Source organism: Pseudophryne corroboree, chromosome 1 (genome assembly GCF_028390025.1).
Source record: "Pseudophryne corroboree isolate aPseCor3 chromosome 1, aPseCor3.hap2, whole genome shotgun sequence".
Taxonomy (NCBI): Eukaryota; Metazoa; Chordata; class Amphibia; order Anura; family Myobatrachidae; genus Pseudophryne; species Pseudophryne corroboree.
In genome coordinates this window covers 745276291-745302112 of record NC_086444.1, presented here as the reverse complement: position 1 = coordinate 745302112, position 25822 = coordinate 745276291, and the positions used below count along the sequence as shown (strand labels likewise).

General features: G+C 43.7%; 1 protein-coding gene across 2 annotated transcripts in view; it reads right to left on the bottom strand.

Annotated features, from left to right (window-relative positions):
- Positions 1 to 548: 548 nt before the first annotated feature.
- The window catches only part of RFX2 (regulatory factor X2), a 161814-nt gene continuing 136540 nt past the window's right edge, over positions 549 to 25822 (bottom strand). For both annotated transcript variants that reach the window (XM_063916461.1, XM_063916471.1), the window contains 2 exons: positions 4588 to 4630; positions 549 to 3419 (listed from right to left, as the gene is read on the bottom strand). In XM_063916461.1, the coding sequence (XP_063772531.1) occupies positions 3310 to 3419; positions 4588 to 4630 (153 nt within the window). In that variant the 3' untranslated portion in view covers positions 549 to 3309. The remainder of the gene's footprint in view (positions 3420 to 4587; positions 4631 to 25822) is intronic.

Genomic DNA, 25822 nt, shown 5'->3' with positions numbered 1-25822 from the left:
CAAAATCTTTAAGTGGAAAATTATTTATCTGGGGGGAGGGGAAGCTTGTGGTCATGGTCAGGAATGTAAAGCAGAGATGCAAGAAAACACTGTAAATCTGGACTCCTAGTCTACTTGGAACCTCAGGACTGCTCAAGCCATTGGCATTTATCTTTGAGAAGCAGAAGTCTCCAGCAGCCAGCCGGGAGACTTCAGCAGTAAGTGCGTTCCTTACAAAGTATGGAATACAGATCACTATGTGGACGAGTTTATATAATTTAGGCTAATTAAGAACCTAATTAGAAAATGGTACATTGTACGAAAACCTTAGTTCTATAATATATATATCAGTATGTTGTCATAGGTTTTATAAATAGTTCTTCATCTGCATCTCATCTTTAAACTACATAAGCTTGTATTGTGTGGCACTATCGCACGAAAAACACTCATAATAACTTTATAAGAATATGTGATTAGATTCCACTCCGGGAGGAATATGAATATTTTTGAATTTCTCAAAGTCATTGTCCGCTTAACACAAATTAGAAATAAAAGACAAGACACAGGAACACATTAATCCCGATATAATCCAATATTCACTTTACAAAGAAAATATAATCACAATATTTCTACTTTTAACAAAGACCAGAACAGTTAGCATTGTTTCCAAATGGGCATTATAAAGATTGCACATGCATTGTATGTGTACAATCCTGCTTAATGATATCAATATAAAGAGTATTTCATTTAGATATGAAAATAATACAACTTCAATATGCAAAATTTAAGATGGGATAAAAAGGTGTTATAAATTCTCATAACACATACAGCTATACATTTATACATTAAAAAGTAACCCCCCCCCCCCCCATTGCAGCCTGGGAAATAACTGAAGTTTACGTCCATTTTTATTCATAATTTCAAATGCTCATAAACTGGTGGAAATATTTTGACAGAACTTCTAGAAACCACCAAATAATTCCAATGGAATAGACAGTGGTTGAGTTATCAGGTCAAAGAATTTGTACTTTTGAATGTCTTGACAAATAAATATAGGTCTGGGTTTATAAATATTGTACCATAATTGTATATAATACAGTTGTGGACACATTTAATAACATTATGCCAATTGCAAAAATGTGCAGTAACTTGCAGGGATCACGTTTACTTATTTCTATAAAAATAAAATAACCTGTTTATAACAAGTTATTGTACAATTAATAAAATCAAACCCTTTGTGTTTTATTTTAAAATTGTTTAAAAAAAAAAAAAAAGGAGAAAGAAAAAAACAACAACTTCAAATTCAATTCAGGGAACCCATGACCAATATCGAATTGTGATAATAAAATTAAACTAAAAATGCTACAGCTTTTCACAAAGATCAGGACCTCTTAAACAAAAAAAAACACTATGATACACTCAGCCAGTCATATGGCACTTCACAAAACATACACTAAAGACACAGATTTATATATATCACATGGAAACTATTACCACCAGCATATAGTATTTAAGATCACATTACAAGACAATACACATTTATTGTAAATAAGATTATTTTTGTTGTAGTTGGTTTTTTTTTAAACAGTTATGGTCTTTCAATTGCTTCTGAAATTCCCAGGCTTGAAAGGGTTAACCATAAAGGCAACTACACAGTCCCAAGGGAAGGGGGTACAAGGCCACATGTTCACACATTCAGAGCACAAAAATCCAATAGTGCTGTTTTAGGAACCATGCCATGAATCACAGACGTCCCAGTTTGCTCTTCCATTTATAAAGGATAAGAAGCCATTTTGAACTTTCAAAGCATATGAATTTCAGTTAAGTATTTTGTGCAAATAAGTGTACATTTCAGATACAGTAAGTGATCATACACTTCTACCAATTCCTGCCATATACTATTGACAGCTTATTAATAACCCACTCAGTTACAATCTAACTATCCAAACTACTGAACATTGTGCAACTTTAGCAGAGAAATGGTGACCTCCACTTTGACTTATATCATGTGATACTTGCGTTATTCAAATAGGTCATTGGACACATTTACATTTCATAAAATGGGTATAGCAAGTTGGTTTAGATTCTAATGAGCCAGCAGTGCTGTGGAACCAAAACAGTAAAAAACATACATATATACATATGAAAGCATAAACATAGAAGGATAGGGGAATTGTGGCGAGGCAGGTTTAAATATACTAAGGCACTGAATTGCTAAAAACTCTTGGTTCTTTAATGCCAAAGGGAAGTTGATGCTGGAGCCAGACTAGAGGTGTTACAACAGGCCAAGACAAAATTTATCGCGTTACAGATACTTGGTCAAGGGGGTTTTGCCAACAGTCTTTCTGTTGGAAAATTAAGAGTAAACCAAAAATAATACAGAAATCCATGACTGGATTCTGAAGGCACCAGAGCCAAGGCAAAAAGGGCCTACCTCAAATTCAGAGCACTACTGTATCTCAGAGATAAAGGCAAATCCCCCCGTGCTTTGCCTATAGGATGCTTTGGTATCTAAACGTAAGACAGAACAGTCAAAAGTGTACATGACACGCACTGTAAAATGAGCCTATAATACATATGTATTCATTCCTAAACTACTAAACTGGCACCAAGCCATAAAGTACATGATCATATTAGCAAAAGTTAACAAAAAAACAGGGAGGTAAAATAAAAGTCCATCATCAATTTAGGTTTATGAAAGGTATTAAGAGAAATGGGTAACTCTCTGCAAACTCTAACTACAGCGTAACAGGATTTGCCCTATATGCTATCCACCTGTGGGCATTCCGTGTAGGTACTCACACTTCCTTCTGTTGTCTAATGCAAAGCAGACAGTTTCAAGGGACATAAAAATTATATATATATATATATATATATATTTATTTTGAGGTAACAGCCACAGTGTGTACCTATCAGAAGTTATATTGTGAAACGTGAAGGCTCCTGCCACAATCTTTAAGATAAGTCTCTATATTAATATTTAAAATGTCTGGTATTTCTTAATATTCTTAGCCCAAATATTTGATTTTAAAAAGATGAGCTTAATATAAAAGGATGCGTCAGAAGGTGGCACATATGGCTGCAGTGCGATTGTCAGGTTTGCATTGATTTCACATTTGCCCCGTGCCGGTTTTCTTTAATCAAAAGTGGAACATTGAATGTTGGTGAAATAGTGGAACTCTTCACTAAATAGAAAAACGCTAAAAACTTAAAACTTCTAGGACGTGGCGCGCAGGCACTGGTTTCATTGAGTTCTTGGATGAAGGCAGACAGACTCAAAAGTGAGGAGATCCCATCTCAGGGAGCAATAAGGCGCAGGACTTGTCTTCTCTACATTTCCTGCATGGAGCTGTTGATATCCAGACGCTCTCTCTTGACTTGAGGCTCGCCAGAGACACGAAGATCCCCATCTGTGTCGCTTCCCAGCTCACTGATGTCATCTGTGACAGAGGGGAACACACATAACCACGCATTTAATGATTCTAAATCAACAGTCGACAAAAATGCTGTAAATTTTGCAAGACCATGCCGTTAGTGTCACAAAAATGTTGTTATAATCGCTCTCTCTCAAAAAGAAGAAATATGGTGCACTCCGTAGTGACTGAATCTATAAAACTTTATGCTCACAAAATTAAGACCAGTTTACAGGTAACGTACCCTTAAAGGCAGTAAACCACCGTAAGTATGAACAGCAAAAATGTATCCAACGGGCAATACAGCATGTAGCTCCAAAGAACAATTTTGTTCACATCAGGCCACACCCCTATGCTTTTCACCACTTGGACTGACGAAGTCCAAGTGACAAAATGCATAGGGGCGTGGCCTGAAGTTCTTTGGAGCTACAATTGCCCATTGGAGAAATTCTAGCTGTTCATACGTATGGTGGTTTACCGCCGTTAAGGGTACGTTACCTGTAAACTGGTTTTATTTTTGTGAAAATAAAAATGTTTTAAAGATTCATGCACTATGGAGTGCACCCTATTTCTTCTTTTTGAGCTATAGATATCACCTGTGTGCTGGACAGAGGATACTAAGGGGCGACGCCAACCTGAGAGAACAAGTTCTTGGTGCAAGGAAGCCAATATACAGTTTCACAATAGACCATGGCTCTGAAACTTGGAATGCTGGGACTTGTTGTTCCACATTGGACTTGTGATAAAAATATTAGAGGAGAATGTCTTCAAATCTATTTGTTCACAATGTCATGTAATCTGACAAATGTTTCTCGGACTTAAAGGTAAAGGTATTTTCTCATTAAATCTTGAGGTCAAGTGAAACAATACTAATAGAAAAAAAAACAAAAAAAAAAACTTACAATGTGAAAACAAGTCAGAAATGACAAGGTACTAATATGGTTAGCAGAAAACAGTTCTGCCTCCTACTTAACACAAATATTGTTCTCTTTAATAGCCTAGAGGGAGCTGTGACTGAGCCGCCAGAGAAGGTAATCAGCATTTCAATGAACTGTATATACAGGCTCTGCTTTAGAGTTCAGCAATAAAATGCATTACAAAATTAGAAAAAGGTTTTCCCCTAGGTTTTTTTTTTTTTATTGCTATACAAGATTGAACACTACCTAAGTTCACATTTTTAAAGTGCAGAACTCACCTTTATCCATTAGTACAGGAGACATTGAAGACAAGTCACTGAACTAAAAAGAAAAAAAAAAAAAAATATATGAACACACAAAATATTTGGGTGCATTAAATAGTTCTAGTAACTGAAATTATATTACCGTATATACTCGAGTATAAGTCGACCCGAATATAAGCCGAGATACCTAATTTTACCACAAAAAACTGGGAAGAATTACTGACTCGAGTATAAGCCTAGGGTGGGAAATGTACGGTGCCAGGGGTTTTCATGCTCAGGGTGTCATGCTCGTTGCCAGGGGTTTCATGCGGTAGGTGTTATGCTTGTTGCCAGGGGGTAATGCTTGTTGCTAGGGTTGTGCCCCCAGTGCCACATATACCCCCAGTAACAGATATCCCCCCACAGTGCCAGATAAAAACATGCCGCCGTTGCTTTGCCCCCAGTAGTTATGCCCCTTCTTTGCCCCCAGTAGTTGTGCCCCCTCTTTCATTGCCCCCAGTAGTTATGCCCTCTCTTTCTTTGCCCCCAGTAGTTGTGCCCCCTTTCATTGCCCCCAGTAGTTGTGCCCTCTTTCATTGCCCCCAGTAGTTGTGCCTCCTTCTTTCTTTGCCCCCTGTTGCAGTGCCCCCTTCTTTCTTTGCCCCTGTTGCAGTGCCCCCTTCTTTCTTTGCCCCCTGTTGCAGTGCCCCCTTCTTTCTTTGCCCCCTGTTGCAGTGCCCCCTTCTTTCTTTGCCCCCTGTTGCAGTGCCCCCTTCTTTCTTTGCCCCCTGTTGCAGTGCCCCCTTCTTTCTTTGCCCCCTGTTGCAGTGCCCCCGTCGCCGCTTACAAACGCACAAACACACACAAAAATAATACTTACCACTGCCCCGCTCCTGCTTCCCGACCGCTTCTTCTGCTGCTGCGCTGCTCCGCTCCGTCCGTCCGGCCGCCGCTCCGTCCGGCCGCCCGCTCCCCGGCACCCGATCATCTCTATGGGAGAGACGTCATGACGTCTCTCCCATAGCAACGCGCACAGACACTAGAGGTCAATAATGACCTCTAGTGTCTGTCCTGGAGCCGGCTGCAGCGGACGCCCACACAGCCCACGGCGTCTGCTGCAGCCATTGACTCGAGTATAAGCCGAGGGGGGCTTTTTCAGCATAGAAAAATGTGCTGAAAAAGTCGGCTTATACTCGAGTATATACGGTAAATGAAATTGGGCAGTGCCCACATTAACATAAAAAGGTTTAAAGAGCTTAGAACAAAGGGGCAGATATATTGACTTGGAGAAGGCATAAGGAAGTGATAAATGCAAGGTGATAAACGCACCAGCCAATCAGCTCCTAACTGTTAATTTACATATTGGAGCAGATTGGCTAGTGCATTTACCACCTTCCAAAGTGAGATACAGTAATTATCCAATTAACGGCACATCTTATTAACAATTGTACATCTTTCCAATAAGCAATGTTTCTTTTATAACATTGCTTTTCCTGCCTTAACAGACTATTGGATGGCTTGCCCACTAAATTTTAATGTGTACACCTACAGTCTGGGTAAGGTAGAAGAGGCACACTGTGCATCTGTATACTTATCACATCAAAAAACAAACCCATTACTACTTCAGAGCAGCTCCTTTCACTAAACTCCGCCTTCTATCCTAGTCTAATGCTCAAATTAGCTTCATGTATCAGCAAAATGAATGTAGAAAATGAAGCACCAATAAGTTAGTATTCATTACATATGGCAATTAAGTGAATTGTGTATTAGGTCAATGAAAATAAATGTAAAAAGTAACTGCAAATGAAAGGATCAAAATGTTTACCCAAAAGCTCAAAAAAGACTAATTCCCATCTCCGCTAGAGCAGAGCTTACCCAAAATTTAGGTCCCGTTTAGAAAGGAAATCTCCACACAGCAAAAACAATCGTTACGGTAGACTTACAGTTGATAACTTTATTTCTGCTAAGTCCACAGGATTCCCAGGGTAACACTGGGATAGGAGGTAGCGACAGCGGATTGGCACCAAACGATCAAAGCTTTCAGCCTCCCAGAATGCAATGAGCCAGTCCCTATATCCCCGCCTCCAGGCTCAAGCAAATCAGTTTTTTTCCAAAGCTCAAGGCAGGAGCATCATAGAGAGCCCTAATCGGGCGAGAACACCACACATGCACACCCTTCAGTAAAAGGACGAGGTTAGCGAGTTAAAGGATCCTTAAAACAGGTGTGTCAGGGTGGGGTCCCTGTGGATATAGTTATCAACAGTCTACCATAACGATTATTTCTCCTGCAGGGTCCACAGGTTACCCACAGGATAACACTGGGATGTCCCAAAGCAGTTTAGTGGTGGGGACGCTCCTGATTGGACAGGAGAATCCTTTGCCCGAATTCAGCGTCCTGAAAGGCAAAGGTATCAAAGGCATATTGTCTAATGAATGTAGAGTGAGCAGAGACATTAGCCAGAACAGGGAGATCAGCTTAAAAATATGTTTCTGAAACAGTCATTTGAAGCCACCTCGCCAGTGTCTGCTTATCAGCAGGCCATCCTCTCTTGTGAAATCCGTAAAGAATGAAGAGTGGCTGTTTTTCTGATGGCACTGGTACGATCCCCGTAGATACTTAAATCACGGAATACGTCCAACGATGCATCTCCCGCAGAAAGGTACGGCCCTCGGAAGGCCGGGACTACAATTTCTTCGTTAAGGTGGTATTTAGACAGCACCTTAGGAAGATACCCAGATTTGGTTCTGAGAACCACTCTATCTGGATAAAAATAAATTATCAGAAAAGGAGGGCGACATAACAATGCCCCTAAACCTGAAACTCTTCTAGCTGAAGCAATAGCCAGTAGAAAGAGAACTTCTGCTGTCAATCATTTAAGATGCACTCATTTTAGTGGTTCAAATGGGGCAACTTGAAGGGCCTTTAGGACTAAAACTTAAATCGCAAGGCACTGTAGGAGGAACAAAAGGAGGTTGAATGTGCAGCATTCCCTGGGGGAAAAAAAAACATAAGTGTGCACATCCTGTAGGTTAGCAATTTTCATTTGGAACCATACAGTCAATGCTGACACTAGCACTCTCAAGGAAGCCACCCTTAGACCTTTGTCCATTCCTGCCTGATGGAATGCTAGGACTCTGGAAACTCTGAAAGACCTAGGAATGGAACATCCATCGACAGCCTATGCAGATCTGTGTACCAATGTCTTCTGGGCAAAGCTATTAGTATCACGGCGCCCCTTCCTTGTTTTGCCTTTCGCATTACCCTGGGTAACAGGGCAACTGTAGAAACACATAGGCCAGATGAAAGTCCCATCTCACTGACAGGGCATCCACAAAGATCGCTTTGGGATCCTTTGTTCTTGACCCATATGTGGGAACTTTGTTGTTCTGACAGGATGCCATGAGATCAGTCTCTGGTAACACCCACTTGTCTACCAGAACTTGGAAGACATCGGGGGGGGGGGGGGGGGGGGGTAGTAAAGGCCATTCGTTTGCATGATTGGCGTGTCAACTGAGAAAATCCGCTTCTCAGTTTAGTACTCCTAGAATGAACACTGCAGACAAGGTTGGATTATGAAGTTCTGCCCACTTTAAAGTGTGACTCACTTCCTTTCAATATATATATATATATATATATATATATATATATATATATATATATATATATATATATATATATACATACATACATACATACACACACATATACATATATACACACACATATACATAGAGATAGATACATATATCTCTCTCTCTCTTCATCCCGAAGTTCTAATATTTATTGGCAGACAACTTGCTTCCTTGGTCCACTCACTGAAGGCTGGCATCCGTTGTCAGAATTTCCCAATCTGGTATTCAAAAGGGTCTCCCTTTGTCCAGACGGGATGTCTGTAGCCACCAGGCTAACAACTTCCTTACTTCCAGAGGAAGAACCAGAGTCTGCGTTTTTATTTAAACAAGGAAATACAGCGCTTAATTGGTCACATAAGCAAAAACAGGTAGCATGTAAAATCTTTGTTTTATTAAAACATGGAGTAAAAATGTATTTAAAAAGTATATATATATATGATGGTTGAATCAAGTGCACATAGCTGGCAACTGCCACATAAATTCAAGTATAGATCAAGATAGGTGTTTTTCCTAGTGTCAAAAGTCCTTGCAGAAGGTGGGTATTATATGGAACCTGTTCCTATGATAGTCCCCTTGAATATAAGGACCCTATATCCTATCCGTGAGTTATAGTTACCACCAGCGTCCCTTGAGGTAATTGGGCAAATCTGCGTCCGCAAATTGCTGTTCCTCAGAGGGTGGTAGATGTAAATCCTCCACGGTGTAGTATAGATTCTTTTAAGGGTCCAGTTGTTGAAAAATCAATTGAGGGGGCTTGGTCCAGGTCCAATCCTTCCAAGGTCTAGGCAAACACACTGTCAGGCAAGTCCCACCAACGCGTTTCGTTGCTTGCATGCAACTTTTTCAAGGTGCTAAAAGGCCTGCCAGAAAAGGTTTATATACTCTGCCAACATGGCTGCTCATTAGCAAGTATGATTAATTGTGACCACCTGTTTGCATTATGTGACCAGAATAATGACAGACATAGGAGTTAGAACCATTAATAATGTAAATATGTATATAGTTTGCTATAATCAAACACATTTTTATTCAGATATAAGAAATAAAAAACTTAAATCTCAGTGGGATCCGATCACATGACCACTGACATGAACATGAAAGGGAAAATCAAAAAGAAAAAGTGGATAAATAATCCGTATGTACAGAGTTACTCACATGGTTAGTATATTAGTAATCCATTACATGTATTTTGGAAGATCGCACTCTAGTGAAAAATGAAACCCCACTGCTGAATCTAATAATGTTGATTGGGCTATGTCTAGTAGGAAGTCCAAGTATACTGGGGGAGCGGCATGGACGGGGCATTATTCCGGCCACGTCATCCCTCCGCGTCACTGTGTACTGCCCATTGTCATGGTTACGCTCGCGCATCATCCCGGGCGCGACACGATGACGCGGATCCTAGGGTCAGGGGCCGCGTCATCTCCCCGCACCTTAATGATCGTTGGCGTAAGTGGGATGTTGCTCCCACCGCGTCATCAGTTTCTGTCCAGCGTGTTCTAGCGTTGTCATGGTAACACAACGACGTCACCATAAACAACCATATATCCAAATTAAGAAGTATATCAATATAGCCGTCTCCAGTGTTACTCCCACCGCGTCATAAGTTTCTATACAGCGTATTCTAACGTTGTCATAGTAACACAACGACGTCACCATAAACAACCATATTTCCAAAGTGAGGAATATATCAATATAACCACCTCCGATGCTGGAGATAGTCAAGGCATAATATATAAATATATATAACATCTAACACCAGGGTTTCGGTGTTATATTAGTTCACTAATTCTAGAGGGTTACCAAATATATCAAATCTAGGTTGCCATGGTGACGTCTAGTACCTGATGTCTCCCAAAAAGACCGTTTAGAAGCCCCAGAAAAAGGGGGGGGGGGGGCAGTTTGAGACATCCTATATATTCAGATATGTTTCGCTTTTTTCTTCTCTATTTTATATTCTATATACTATATACTGTATGATAGGCGGCCATGAGTTTATCGAATTAATCTACATGTAACCACCAATAATCTGAGATATAAATATATAGTGAATCTTAATTTATGGTGAATACCACATATACTGTAATAGGCTCATGTAATAGTCCAAAGGTAGAATTTCATAAGAGAGATACATACAGTTAATTAACTAATCATCCATTTTCATGAGGACCATACATGTATCTCGTAAAGCTAATTACATGCTCGTCCTCATATATGTCATCCTCATCATTATCAGTAGAAATATGTAATAGCCAGATAAATCTCATACAGTTAGAGTAATCCAGGTTATCTATAGTAACCCTGGTTAGCAAAACACGAATATCCTTCTCAATATATGTGGTCCATGGGGAAAAGGAAAGGGGAAAGAAGGAAGCAAAAGAGTAAGAAAAAGGAAGAAAAGAGGGGGAGGGGCATGAGGACAAGCAGCCACAAAGAGTGGTTAAAAACTCATAATACAGGATTAAGTTCGACCATCTCATTCAATCCAGATGGATGGATAGTATCCAGTTTGTACATCCAATAAAGTTCCTGTTTGCACAGATTTTTATAGCGATCCCCCCCCTCTCTTAGTTGCTATAACATGTTCAATTGCTATCAGGCCCAGAGAGCTAGGGTCCCCATTATGCTGGTCTCTGAAGTGTCTAGAGACACTATGCATGGGAAATTTATTTATAATGTTTCAACGATGCTCCATGAAACGAACTTTAATACTCCTAGTAGTGCGTCCCACATATCTTTGATTGCAACCACATGTAAGTAAATAAATAATATAGCTTGTATCACAGTTCATAAAACTTGCTAAAGTATAATTTTCTTCTCTATCAATTGGGATGGTTAATGTTCTTCTAGAAATATGTTTACAGGTGGTGCATCTTGTGGCTCCACAGCGAAAAAAACCTTTTGGTCTGGAGGGTAACCAGATATCCTGTACGGCACCCCCCTGTACAGTTGTAGGTATTTCTTTTAAAAAGCTGGGGGCAAGAAAATTTTTAATTGAACGATTTTTCTTGAAAATAAACCTGGGTTTAGAAGGTATATTTCCCTTAAGTATTGGATCTTGATTTAGTATGCCAAAGTTTTTGCAAATGATTTTCTTAATTTGCATACTATCCTTATTATATGTCGATATAAAGGCTATATTTTCCTGTTGACCATTGGCTAAGTCCGTTGTACGGACTTAGCCAATGGTCAACAGGAAAATATAGCCTTTATATCGACATATAATAAGGATAGTATGCAAATTAAGAAAATCATTTGCAAAAACTTTGGCATACTAAATCAAGATCCAATACTTAAGGGAAATATACCTTCTAAACCCAGGTTTATTTTCAAGAAAAATCGTTCAATTAAAAATTTTCTTGCCCCCAGCTTTTTAAAAGAAATACCTACAACTGTACAGGGGGGTGCCGTACAGGATATCTGGTTACCCTCCAGACCAAAAGGTTTTTTTTCGCTGTGGAGCCACAAGATGCACCACCTGTAAACATATTTCTAGAAGAACATTAACCATCCCAATTGATAGAGAAGAAAATTATACTTTAGCAAGTTTTATGAACTGTGATACAAGCTATATTATTTATTTACTTACATGTGGTTGCAATCAAAGATATGTGGGACGCACTACTAGGAGTATTAAAGTTCGTTTCATGGAGCATCGTTGAAACATTATAAATAAATTTCCCATGCATAGTGTCTCTAGACACTTCAGAGACAAGCATAATGGGGACCCTAGCTCTCTGGGCCTGATAGCAATTGAACATGTTATAGCAACTTAGAGAGGGGGGGGGATCGCTATAAAAATCTGTGCAAACAGGAACTTTATTGGATGTACAAACTGGATACTATCCATCCATCTGGATTGAATGAGATGGTCGAACTTAATCCTGTATTATGAGTTTTTAACCACTCTTTGTGGCTGCTTGTCCTCATGCCCCTCCCCCTCTTTTCTTCCTTTTTCTTACTCTTTTGCTTCCTTCTTTCCCCTTTCCTTTTCCCCATGGACCACATATATTGAGAAGGATATTCGTGTTTTGCTAACCAGGGTTACTATAGATAACCTGAATTACTCTAACTGTATGAGATTTATCTGGCTATTACATATTTCTACTGATAATGATGAGGATGACATATATGAGGACGAGCATGTAATTAGCTTTACGAGATACATGTATGGTCCTCATGAAAATGGATGATTAGTTAATTAACTGAATGTATGTATCTCTCTTATGAAATTCTACCTTTGGACTATTACATGAGCCTATTACAGTATATGTGGTATTCACCATAAATTAAGATTCACTATATATTTATATCTCAGATTATTGGTGGTTACATGTAGATTAATTCGATAAACAAATGGCCACCTATCATACAATATATAGTATATAGAATATAAAATAGAGAAGAAAAAATAAGAATTTACTTACCGATAATTCTATTTCTCGGAGTCCGTAGTGGATGCTGGGGTTCCTGAAAGGACCATGGGGAATAGCGGCTCCGCAGGAGACAGGGCACAAAAAGTAAAGCTTTAGGATCAGGTGGTGTGCACTGGCTCCTCCCCCTATGACCCTCCTCCAAGCCTCAGTTAGGATACTGTGCCCGGACGAGCGTACACAATAAGGAAGGATTTTGAATCCCGGGTAAGACTCCTACCAGCCACACCAATCACACTGTACAACCTGTGATCTGAACCCAGTTAACAGTATGATAACAGCGGAGCCTCTGAAAAGATGGCTCACAACAATAATAACCCGATTTTTGTAACTATGTACAAGTATTGCAGATAATCCGCACTTGGGATGGGCGCCCAGCATCCACTACGGACTCCGAGAAATAGAATTATCGGTAAGTAAATTCTTATTTTCTCTATCGTCCTAGTGGATGCTGGGGTTCCTGAAAGGACCATGGGGATTATACCAAAGCTCCCAAACGGGCGGGAGAGTGCGGATGACTCTGCAGCACCGAATGAGAGAACTCCAGGTCCTCCTTAGCCAGGGTATCAAATTTGTAGAATTTTACAAACGTGTTTGCCCCTGACTAAGTAGCCGCTCGGCAAAGTTGTGAAGCCGAGACCCCTCGGGCAGCCGCCCAAGATGAGCCCACCTTCCTTGTGGAATGGGCATTTACATATTTTGGCTGTGGCAGGCCTGCCACAGAATGTGCAAGCTGAATTGTATTACACATCCAACTAGCAATAGTCTGCTTAGAAGCAAGAGCACCCAGTTTGTTGGGTGCATACAGGATAACAGCAAGTCAGTTTTCCTGACTCCAGCCGTCCTGGGACCTATATTTTCAGGGCCCTGACAACATCTAGCAACTTGGAGTCCTCCAAGTCCTTAGTAGGCGCAAGGCACCACAATAAGCTGGTTCAGGTGAAACACGGACACCACCTTAGGGAGAGAACTGGGGACGAGTCCGCAGCTCTGCCCTGTCCGAATGGACAAACAGATATGGGCTTTTTTGAGAAAAAAAACACCAATTTGACACTCGCCTGGCCCAGGCCAGGGCCAAGAGCATGGTCACTTTTCATGTGAGATGCTTCAAATCCACAGATTTGACTGGTTTTAAACCAATGTGATTTGAGGAATCCCAGAACTACGTTGAGATCCCACAGTGCCACTGGAGGCACAAAAGGGGGTTGTATATGCAATACTCCCTTGACAAACTTCTGGACTTCAGGAACTGAAGCCAATTCTTTCTGGAAGAAAATCGACAGGGCCGAAATTTGAACCTTAATGGACCCCAATTTGAGGCCCATAGACACTCCTGTTTGCAGGAAATGCAGGAATCGACCGAGTTGAAATTTCTTCGTGGGGCCTTCCTGGCCTCACACCACGCAACATATTTTTGCCCCATGTGGTGATAATGTTGTGCGGTCACCTCCTTCCTGGCTTTGACCAGGGTAGGAAAGACCTCTTCCGGAATGCCTTTTTCCCTTAGGATCCGGCGTTCCACCGCCATGCCGTCAAACGCAGCTGCGGTAAGTCTTGGAACAGACATGGTACTTGCTGAAGCAAGTCCCTTCTTAGCGGCAGAGGCCATAAGTCCTCTGTGAGCATCTCTTGAAGTTCCGGGTACCAAGTCCTTCTTGGCCAATCCGGAGCCATGAGTATAGTTCTTACTCCTCTACGTCTTATAATTCTCAGTACCTTAGGTATGAGAAGCAGAAGAGGGAACACATACACCGACTGGTACACCCACGGTGTTACCAGAACGTCCACAGCTATTTCCTGAGGGTCTCTTGACCTGGCGCAATACCTGTCCCGTTTTTTGTTCAGACGGGACGCCATCATGTCCACCTTTGGTATTTCCCAACGGTTCACAATCATGTGGAAAAACTTCCCGATGAAGTTTCCACTCTCCCGGGTGGAGGTCGTGCCTGCTGAGGAAGTCTGCTTCCCAGTTTCCATTCCCGGAATGAAACACTGCTGACAGTGCTATCACATGATTTTCCGCCCAGCGAAAAGTCCTTGCAGTTTTTGCCATTGCCCTCCTGCTTCTTGTGCCGCCCTGTCTGTTTACGTGGGCGACTGCCGTGATGTTTTTCCCACTGGATCAATACCGGCTGACCTTGAAGCAGAGGTCTTGCTAAGCTTAGAGCATTATAAAATTACCCTTAGCTCCAGTATATTTATGTGGAGAAAAATCTCCAGACTTGATCACACTCCCTGGAAATTTTTTCCTTGTGTGACTGCTCCCCAGCCTCTCAGGCTGGGCTCCGTGGTTACCAGCATCCAATCCTGAATGCCGAATCTGCTGCCCTCTAGAAGATGAGCACTCTATAACCACCACAGGAGAGACACCCTTGTCCTTGGATATTGGGTTATCCGCTGATGCATCTGAAGATGCGATCCGGACCATTTGTCCAGCAGATCCCACTGAAAAGTTCTTGCGTGAAATCTGCCGAATGGAATTGCTTCGTAGGAAGCCTCTTTTCCTGGTTTTAGGAGGTTCCTGACTAGCTCGGATAACTCCCTGGCTTTCTCTTCCGGGAGAAACACCTTTTTCTGGACTGTGTCCAGAATCATCCCTAGGCACAGCAGACGTGTCGTCGGGAACAGCTGCGATTTTGGAATATTTAGAATCCACCCGTGCTGTTGTAGCAGTATCCGAGATAGTGCTACTCCGACCTCCAACTGTTCCCTGGACTTTGCCCTTATCAGGAGATCGTCCAAGTAAGGGATAATTAAGACGCCTTTTCTTTGAAGAAGAATCATCATTTCGGCCATTACCTTGGTAAAGACCCGGGGTGCCGTGGACAATCCAAACGGCAGCGTCTGAAACTGATAGTGACAGTTCTGTACCACGAACCTGAAGTACCCTTAGTGAGAAGGGCAAATTTGGGACATGGAGGTAAGCATCCCTGATGTCCCGGGACACTATATAGTCCCCTTCTTCCTGGTTCGTTATCACTGCTCTGAGTGACTCCATCTTGATTTGAACCTTTGTAAGTGTTCAAATTTTTTTAGATTTAGAATAGGTCTCACCTAGCCTTCTGGCTTCAGTACCACAATATAGTGTGGAATAATACCCCTTTCCTTGTTGTAGGAGGGGTAATTTGATTATCACCTGCTGGGAATACAGCTTGTGAATTGTTTCCCATACTGCCTCCTTGTCGGAGGGAGACCTTGGTAAAGCAGACTTCAGGAGCCTGCGAGGGGGAAACGTCTCGACATTCCAATCTGTACCCCTGGGATACTACTTGTAGGATCCAGGGGTCCTGTACGGTCCCAGCGTCATGCTGAGAGCTTGGCAGAAGCGGTGGAAGGCTTCTGTTCCTGGGAATGGGCTGCCTGCTGCAGTCTTCTTCCCTTTCCTCTATCCCTGGGCAGATATGACTCTTATAGGGACGAAAGGACTGAGGCTGAAAAGACGGTGTCTTTTTCTGCAGAGATGTGACTTAGGGTAAAAACGGAGGATTTTCCAGCAGTTGCCGTGGCCACCAGGTCCGATGGACCGACCCCAAATAACTCCTCTTCCTTTATACGGCAATACACCTTTGTGCCGTTTGGAATCTGCATCACCTGACCACTGTCGTGTCCATAAACATCTTGTGGCAGATATGGACATCGCACTTACTCTTGATGCCAGAGTGCAAATATCCCTCTGTGCATCTCGTATATATAGAAATGCATCCTTTAAATGCTCTATAGTCAATAACATACTGTCCCTGTCAAGGGTATCAATATTTTTAGTCAGGGAATCCGACCAAGCCACCCCAGCTCTGCACATCCAGGCTGAGGCGATCGCTGGTCGCAGTATAACACCAGTATGTGTGTATATACTTTTTATGATATTTTCCAGCCTCCTGTCAGCTGGCTCCTTGAGGACGGCCCTATCTATAGACGGTACCGCCACTTGTTTTGATAAGCGTGTGAGCGCCTTATCCACCCTAAGGGGTGTTTCCCAACGCGCCCTAACTTCTGGCGGGAAAGGGTATACCGCCAATAATTTTCTATCGGGGGGAACCCACGCATCATCACACACTTCCTTTAATTTATCTGATTCAGGAAAAACTACAGGTAGTTTTTTCACATCCCACATAATACCCTCTTTTGTGGTACTTGTAGTATCAGAAATATGTAATACCTCCTTCATTGCCCTTAACATGTAACGTGTGGCCCTAAAGGGAAATACGTTTGTTTCTTCACCGTCGACACTGAAATCAGTGTCCGTGTCTGTGTCCGTCGACCGACTGAGGTAAAAGGACGTTTTAACGCCCCTGACGGTGTTTGAGACGCCTGGACAGGTACTAATTTGTTTGCCAGCCGTCTCATGTCGCCAACCGACCTTGCAGCGTGTTGACATTATCACGTAATTCCATAAATAAGCCATCCATTCCGGTGTCGACTCCCTAGAGAGTGACATCACCATTACAGGCAATTTGCTCCGCCTCCTCACCAACATCGTCCTCATACATGTCGACACACACGTACCGACATATAGCACACACACACAGGGAATGCTCTGATAGAGGACAGGACCCCACTAGCCCCTTGGGGAGACAGAGGGAGAGTTTGCCAGCACACACCAAAGCGCTATATTTTACAGGGATAGCCTTATAATAAGTGCTCCCTTATAGCTGCTTTTATAAAATCACAATTTCGCCAAATTTTGCCCCCCCTCTCTTGATTTAACCCTGTTTCTGTAGTGCAGTGCAGGGGAGAGCCTGGGAGCCTTCCTGACCAGCGGAACTGTGTGAGGAAATGGCGCTGTGTGCGGAGGAGATAGGCCCCGCCCCCTTTTCGGCGGGCTCGTCTCCCGCTTAAAAATGGATTCTGGCAGGGGTTAAATATCTCCATATAGCCCCGGAGGCTATATGTGAGGTATTTTTTGCCAAAAAAAGGATTTTCATTGCTGCCCAGGGCGCCCCCCCCCAGCGCCCTGCACCCTCAGTGACTGCCGTGTGAAGTGTGCTGAGAGCAATGGCGCACAGCTGCAGTGCTGTGCGCTACCTTAAGAAGACTGAGGAGTCTTCTGCCGCCGATTCTGGACCTTCTTCTCTTTTCAGCATCTGCAAGGGGACCGGCGGCGAGGCTCCGGTGACCATCCAGGCTGTACCTGTGATCGTCCCTCTGGAGCTAATGTCCAGTAGCCAAAGAAGCCAATCCATCCTGCACGCAGGTGAGTTCACTTCTTCTCCCCTAAGTCCCTCGATGCAGTGATCCTGTTGCCAGCAGGACTCACTGTAAAATAAAAAACCTAAGCTAAACTTTTCTAAGCAGCTCTTTAGGAGAGCCACCTAGATTGCACCCTTCTCGGCCGGGCACAAAAACCTAACTGAGGCTTGGAGGAGGGTCATAGGGGGAGGAGCCAGTGCACACCACCTGATCCTAAAGCTTTACTTTTTGTGCCCTGTCTCCTGCGGAGCCGCTATTCCCCATGGTCCTTTCAGGAACCCCAGCATCCACTAGGACGATAGAGAAAAGCAAAACCTATCTGAATATATAGGATGTCTCAAACTGCCCCCCCCCCCCCCTTTTTCTGGGGCTTCTAAACGGTCTTTTTGGGAGACATCAGGTACTAGACGTCACCATGGCAACCTAGATTTGATATATTTGGTAACCCTCTAGAATTAGTGAACTAATATAACACCGAAACCCTGGTGTTAGATGTTATATATATTTATATATTATGCCTTGACTATCTCCAGCATCGGAGGTGGTTATATTGATATATTCCTCACTTTGGAAATATGGTTGTTTATGATGACGTCGTTGTGTTACTATGACAACGTTAGAATACGCTGTATAGAAACTTATGACGCGGTGGGAGTAACACTGGAGACGGCTATATTGATATACTTCTTAATTTGGATATATGGTTGTTTATGGTGACGTCGTTGTGTTACCATGACAACGCTAGAACACGCTGGACAGAAACTGATGACGCGGTGGGAGCAACATCCCACTTACGCCAACGATCATTGAGGTGCGGGGAGATGACGCGGCCCCTGACCCTAGGATCCGCGTCATCGTGTCGCGCCCGGGATGATGCGCGAGCGTAACCATGACAATGGGCAGTACACAGTGACGCGGAGGGATGACGTGGCCGGAATAATGCCCCGTCCATGCCGCTCCCCCAGTATACTTGGACTTCCTACTAGACATAGCCCAATCAACATTATTAGATTCAGCAGTGGGGTTTCATTTTTCACTAGAGTGCGATCTTCCAAAATACATGTAATGGATTATTAATATACTAACCATGTGAGTAACTCTGTACATACGGATTATTTATCCACTTTTTCTTTTTGATTTTCCCTTTCATGTTCATGTCAGTGGTCATGTGATCGGATCCCACTGAGATTTAAGTTTTTTATTTCTTATATCTGAATAAAAATGTGTTTGATTATAGCAAACTATATACATATTTACATTATTAATGGTTCTAACTCCTATGTCTGTCATTATTCTGGTCACATAATGCAAACAGGTGGTCACAATTAATCATACTTGCTAATGAGCAGCCATGTTGGCAGAGTATATAAACCTTTTCTGGCAGGCCTTTTAGCACCTTGAAAAAGTTGCATGCAAGCAACGAAACGCGTTGGTGGGACTTGCCTGACAGTGTGTTTGCCTAGACCTTGGAAGGATTGGACCTGGACCAAGCCCCCTCAATTGATTTTTCAACAACTGGACCCTTAAAAGAATCTATACTACACCGTGGAGGATTTACATCTACCACCCTCTGAGGAACAGCCATTTGCGGACGCAGATTTGCCCAATTACCTCAAGGGACGCTGGTGGTAACTATAACTCACGGATAGGATATAGGGTCCTTATATTCAAGGGGACTATCATAGGAACAGGTTCCATATAATACCCACCTTCTGCAAGGACTTTTGACACTAGGAAAAACACCTATCTTGATCTATACTTGAATTTATGTGGCAGTTGCCAGCTATGTGCACTTGATTCAACCATCATATATATATACACTTTTTAAATACATTTTTACTCCATGTTTTAATAAAACAAAGATTTTACATGCTACCTGTTTTTGCTTATGTGACCAATTAAGCGCTGTATTTCCTTGTTTACATATTGTTTGGGGGTCTGACCAACCACTTTTTGTATAGCTGCTGTGGGGAACCACCCATCTAGCGCCTGGGTTTAGTAATACCTTTGGGTATTTCTTTTTTATTTCTTCTTGCATTCTGCGTTTTTATTGTCTGATGAAAACCATTCCATTTGGAAAGGATCAGACATTGCAGAGGACTCGAGTGGAACTGAGCATATGCCACAATGTCGAATGTCTACACCATCAACCCCACAAGCATTGCTGTGTGAATGGATACCCTTTGACTGTGTAGCAGCTCCTGAATCCTTGACTGAATTTTGGATATTTTGTTCAGAGGTAAAATTACTCTGAAGACCCGAAACCAACATAGCCCCCAAGTGAGTCATCCGTTGTGACGGAACCAGGTCGACTTTGCCCAATTTATAAGCCAACCGTGTCTCTGCAAACAATCTATTGTCTGTTGCAGATGACACTGAAGCAATTCCTGGGATTGTGCCAGGATTAATAAATTGTCAAGGTATGGAAAAATCCTTATCCCATGATGATGGAGATAAGATGCTATTACCACCATAATTTTGGGGAATACTCTGGGAACTGTGGCCAGTCCAAATGGTAGGGCCTGAAACTGAAAATGTTGCTGGAGGATAGCAAACCTGAGAATAGCGCTGATGGGAGAGTGCTATAGGACCATGTAGGTACGCATCCTGGATATCCAGGGATACCATCAAATTCTCCGGCTCAATGGCCAAAATAATGGAATGGAATGGAATAGAATGTAAAGTCTCCATATGAAACCGTGGCAACCAAATGTACTGGTTCAGCACTTTGAGATGGGAGTATGGGCTAGAACGACCCATTTGGCTTCTGGACTAGAAACAGGTTGGAATAAAACCTTGTCCTTGCGCAGGAGGAACTGGACTTACCACTCCTGACTGAAGGAACTTCTGAACTGCCTCTTGCAAAGCCCTGGTCTTCGTTTCCACTGAAAAGGGGCTGGTACAAAAAATAAGAATTTACTTACCGATAATTCTATTTCTCGTAGTCCGTAGTGGATGCTGGGAACTCCGTAAGGACCATGGGGAATAGCGGCTCCGCAGGAGACTGGGCACAAAAGTAAAGCTTTAGGACTACCTGGTGTGCACTGGCTCCTCCCCCTTTGACCCTCCTCCAAGCCTCAGTTAGGATACTGTGCCCGGACGAGCGTACACAATAAGGAAGGATTTATGAATCCCGGGTAAGACTCATACCAGCCACACCAATCACACCGTACAACCTGTGATCTGAACCCAGTTAACAGCATGATAACAGAGGAGCCTCTGGATAGATGGCTCACAACAACAATAACCCGATTTAGTTAACAATAACTATGTACAAGTATTGCAGACAATCCGCACTTGGGATGGGCGCCCAGCATCCACTACGGACTACGAGAAATAGAATTATCGGTAAGTAAATTCTTATTTTCTCTGACGTCCTAGTGGATGCTGGGAACTCCGTAAGGACCATGGGGATTATACCAAAGCTCCCAAACGGACGGGAGAGTGCGGATGACTCTGCAGCACCGAATGAGAGAACTCCAGGTCCTCCTCAGCCAGGGTATCAAATTTGTAGAATTTAGCAAACGTGTTTGCCCCTGACCAAATAGCTGCTCGGCAAAGTTGTAAAGCCGAGACCCCTCGGGCAACCGCCCAAGATGAGCCCACCTTCCTTGTGGAATGGGCTTTTACAGATTTTGGCTGTGGCAGGCCTGCCACAGAATGTGCAAGCTGAATTGTATTACAAATCCAACGAGCAATAGTCTGCTTAGAAGCAGGAGCACCCAGCTTGTTGGGTGCATACAGGATAAACAGCGAGTCAGATTTTCTGACTCCAGCCGTCCTGGAAACATATTTTCAGGGCCCTGACTATGTCCAACAACTTGGAGTCCTCCAAGTCACTAGTAGCCGCAGGTACCACAATAGGTTGGTCCAGATGAAACGCTGAAACCACCTTAGGGAGAAAATGAGGACGAGTCCTTAATTCCGCCCTGTCTGAATGGAAGATCAGATAAGGGCTTTTACAGGATAAAGCCGCCCATTCTGACACGCGCCTGGCCTAGGCCAGGGCCAACAGCATGACCACTTTCCATGTGAGATATTTTAACTCCACAGATTCAAGTGGTTTAAACCATTGTGACTTTAGGAACCCCAAAACTACATTGAGATCCCAAGGTGCCACTGGAGGCACAAAAGGAGACTGTATATGCAGTACCCCTTTTACAAACGTCTGAACTTCAGGAACTGAAGCTAGTTCTTTCTGGAAGAAAATTGACAGGGCCGAAATTTTAACCTTAATGGACCCCAATTTTAGGCCCATAGACACTCCTGTTTGCAGGAAATGCAGGAATCGACCTAGTTGAAATTCCTCCATCGGGGCCTTACTGGCCTCGCACCACGCAACATATTTTCGCCTAATGCGGTGATAATGCTTTGCGGTTACATCCTTCCTGGCTTTGATCAGGGTAGGGATGACTTCATCCGGAATGCCTTTTTCCTTCAGGATCCGGCGTTCAACCGCCCTGCCGTCAAACGCAGCCGCGGTAAGTCTTGGAATAGATAGGGTCCTTGATGGAGCAGGTCCCTTCTTAGAGGTAGAGGCCACGGGTCCTCCGTGAGCATCTCTTGAAGTTCCGGGTACCAAGTCCTTCTTGGCCAATCCGGAGCCACGAGTATAGTTCTTACTCCCCTCAGTCTTATAATTCTCAATACTTTTGGTAAGAGAGGAAGAGGAGGGAACCCATACACTGACTGGTACACCCACGGTGTTACCAGAGCGTCCACAGCTATTGCCTGAGGGTCCCTTGACCTGGCGTAATACCTGTCCAATTTTTTGTTTAGGCGGGACGCCATCATGTCCACCTTTGGTTTTTCCCAACGGTTTACAATCATGTGGAAGACTTCTGCTGAGGAAGTCTGTTTCCCAGTTGTCCACTCCCGGAATGAACACTGCTGACAATGCTATCACATGATTTTCCGCCCAGCGAAAAATCCTTGCAGCTTCTCTACGTGGGCGACTGCCGTGATGTTGTCCGACTGGATCAGCACCGGCTGACCTTGAAGCAGAGGTCTTGCTTGGCTTAGGGCATTGTAAATGGCCCTTAGCTCCAAGATATTTATGTGAAGTGATGTCTCCAGGCTTGACCACAAGCCCTGGAAATTTCTTCCCTGTGTGACTGCTCCCCAGCCTCGCAGGCTGGCATCCGTGGTCACCAGGACCCAGTCCTGAATGCCGAATCTGCGCCCTCTAGAAGATGAGCACTCTGCAACCACCACAGGAGAGACACCCTTGTCTTTGGTGACAGGGTTATTCGCTGATGCATCTGAAGATGCGATCCGGACCACTTTTCCAGCAGGTCCCACTGGAAAGTTCTTGCGTGGAATCTGCCGAATGGAATTGCTTCGTAGGAAGCCACCATTTTTCCCAGGACCCTTGTGCACTGCTGCACTGACACTTGGCCTGGTTTTAGGAGGTTTCTGACTAGTTCGGATAACTCCCTGGCTTTCTCCTCCTGGAGAAACACCTTTTTCTGGACTGTGTCCAGGATCATCCTTAGGAATAGAAGACGTGTCGTCGGGATCAGCTGCGATTTTGGAATATTAAGAATCCAACCGTGCTGCCGCAACACTACTTGAGATAGTGCTACCCCGACTACCAACCGTTCCCTGGATCTTGCCCTTATCCGGAGATCGTCCAAGTAAGGGATAATTAAAACTCCCTTCCTTCGAAGGAGTATCATCATTTCGGCCATTACTTTGGTAAAGACCCAGGGGGGCCGTGGACAAACCAAACGGCAGCGTCTGAAACTGATAGTGACAGTTCTGTACCACAAACCTGAGGTACCCTTGGTGAGAAGGGTAAATTGGGACATGGAGATAAGCATCCTTGATGTCCAGAGACACCATATAATCCCCTTCTTCCAGGTTTGCCATCACCGCTCTGAGTGACTCCATCTTGAATTTGAACCTTTGTAAGTGTTTAAGGATTTCAGATTTAAATTAGGTCTCACCGAGCCGTCCGGCTTCGGTACCACAAACAGCGTGGAATAATACCCCTTTCCCTGTTGTAGAAGGGGTACCTTGATTATCACCTGCTGGGAATACAGCTTGTGAATGGCTTCCCATACCGCCTCCCTGTCGGAGGGAGACGTCGGTAAAGCAGACTTTAGGAAAACGGCGAAGGGGAGACGTCTCGAATTCCAATTTGTACCCCTGAGATACCACCTGAAGGATCCAGGGATCCCCTGTGAGTGAGCCCACTGCACGCTGAAATTTTTGAGACGGGCCCCCACCGTGCCTGAGTCCGCTTGTAAAGCCCCAGCGTCATGCTGAGGACTTGGCAGAAACCGGGAGAGGGCTTCTGTTCCTGGGAACTGGCTGTTTGCTGCAGCCTTTTTCCTCTCCCTCTGCCACGGGGCAGAAATGAGGAGCCTTTTGCCCGCTTGCCCTTATGGGGCCCAAAGGACTGCGCCTGATAATACGGCGTCTTCTTATGTTGAGAGGCTACCTGGGGTAAAATTGTGGATTTTCCAGCCGTGGCCACCAGGTCTGTTAGACCTACCCCAAATAACTCCTCCCTTTTATAAGGCGATACTTCCATATGCCTTTTGGAATCAGCATCACCTGACCACTGTCTTGTCCATAACCCTCTTCTGGCAGAAATGGACAGCGCACTTACTCTTGATGCCAGTCGGCAAATATCCCTCTGTGCATCATGCATATATAGAAATGCATCTTTTAAATGCTCTATAGTCAGTAATATACTGGCCCTATCTAGGGTATCAATATTGTCAGTCAGGGAATCCGACCAAGCCACCCCAGCACTGCACATCCAGGCTGAGGCGATTGCTGGTCGCAGTATCACACCCGTGTGAGTGTATATACATTTTAGGATATTTTACTGCTTTCTGTCAGCAGGTTCCTTAAGGGCGGCCGTATCCGGGGACGGTAGTGCCACCTGTTTAGACAAGCGTGTGAGCGCTTTATTTACCCTAGGGGGTGTTTCCCAACGTGCCCTATCCTCTGGCGGGAAGGGGTATGATGCTAATAACTTTTTAGGAATTAACAGTTTTTATCGGGGGAAACCCACGCATCATCACACACTTCATTTAATTCCTCAGATGCAGGAAAAACTACAGGCAGTTTTTTCTCACCCAACATAATACCCTTTTTAGTGGTACTGGTATTATCAGAAATGTGTAAAAACATTTTCCATAGCCTCAATCATGTAACGTGTGGCCCTACTGGAAGTCACATTCGTCTCTTAATCGTCGACACTGGAGTCAGTATCCGTGTCGGCGTCTGTATCTGCCATCTGCGGTAACGGGCGTTTTAGAGCCCCTGATGGCTTTTGAGACACCTGGACAGGCACAGGCTGAGTCGCCGGCTGTCTCATGTCATCAATCTTTTGTAAAGAGCTGACTCACATAATTCCTTCCATAAGCTCATCCACTCAGATGTCGACTCCCTAGGGGGTGACATCTCTGTTACAGGCAATTGCTCCGCCTCCACCTCATTTTTCTCCTCATACATGACTTGACACAACGTACCGACACACAGCACACACACAGGGAATGCTCTGATAGAGGACAGGACCCCACTAGCCCTTTGGGGAGACAGAGGGAGAGTATGCCAGCACACACCAGAGCGCTATATATATATATATATATATATATATATATATATATATATATATATATACAGGGATAACCTTATATAAGTGTTTTTCCCCTTATAGCTGCTGTATTGTTATACTGCGCCTAATTAGTGTCCCCCTCTCTTTTTTAACCCCTTTCTGTAGTGTAGTAACTGCAGGGGAGAGCCAGGGAGCTTCCCTCCAACGGAGCTGTGAGAGAAAATGGCGCCAGTGTGCTGAGGAGATAGGCTCCGCCCCCTTCTCGGCTGCCTTTTCTCCCGTTTTTCTGTGGAATCTGGCAGGGGTTAAAATTCATCCATATAGCCCTGGGGGCTATGTGTGATGTATTTTCGCCAGCCAAGGTGTTTTTATTGCTGCTCAGGGCGCCCCCCCCTAGCGCCCTGCACCCTCAGTGACCGAAGTGTGAAGTGTGCTGAGGAGCAAT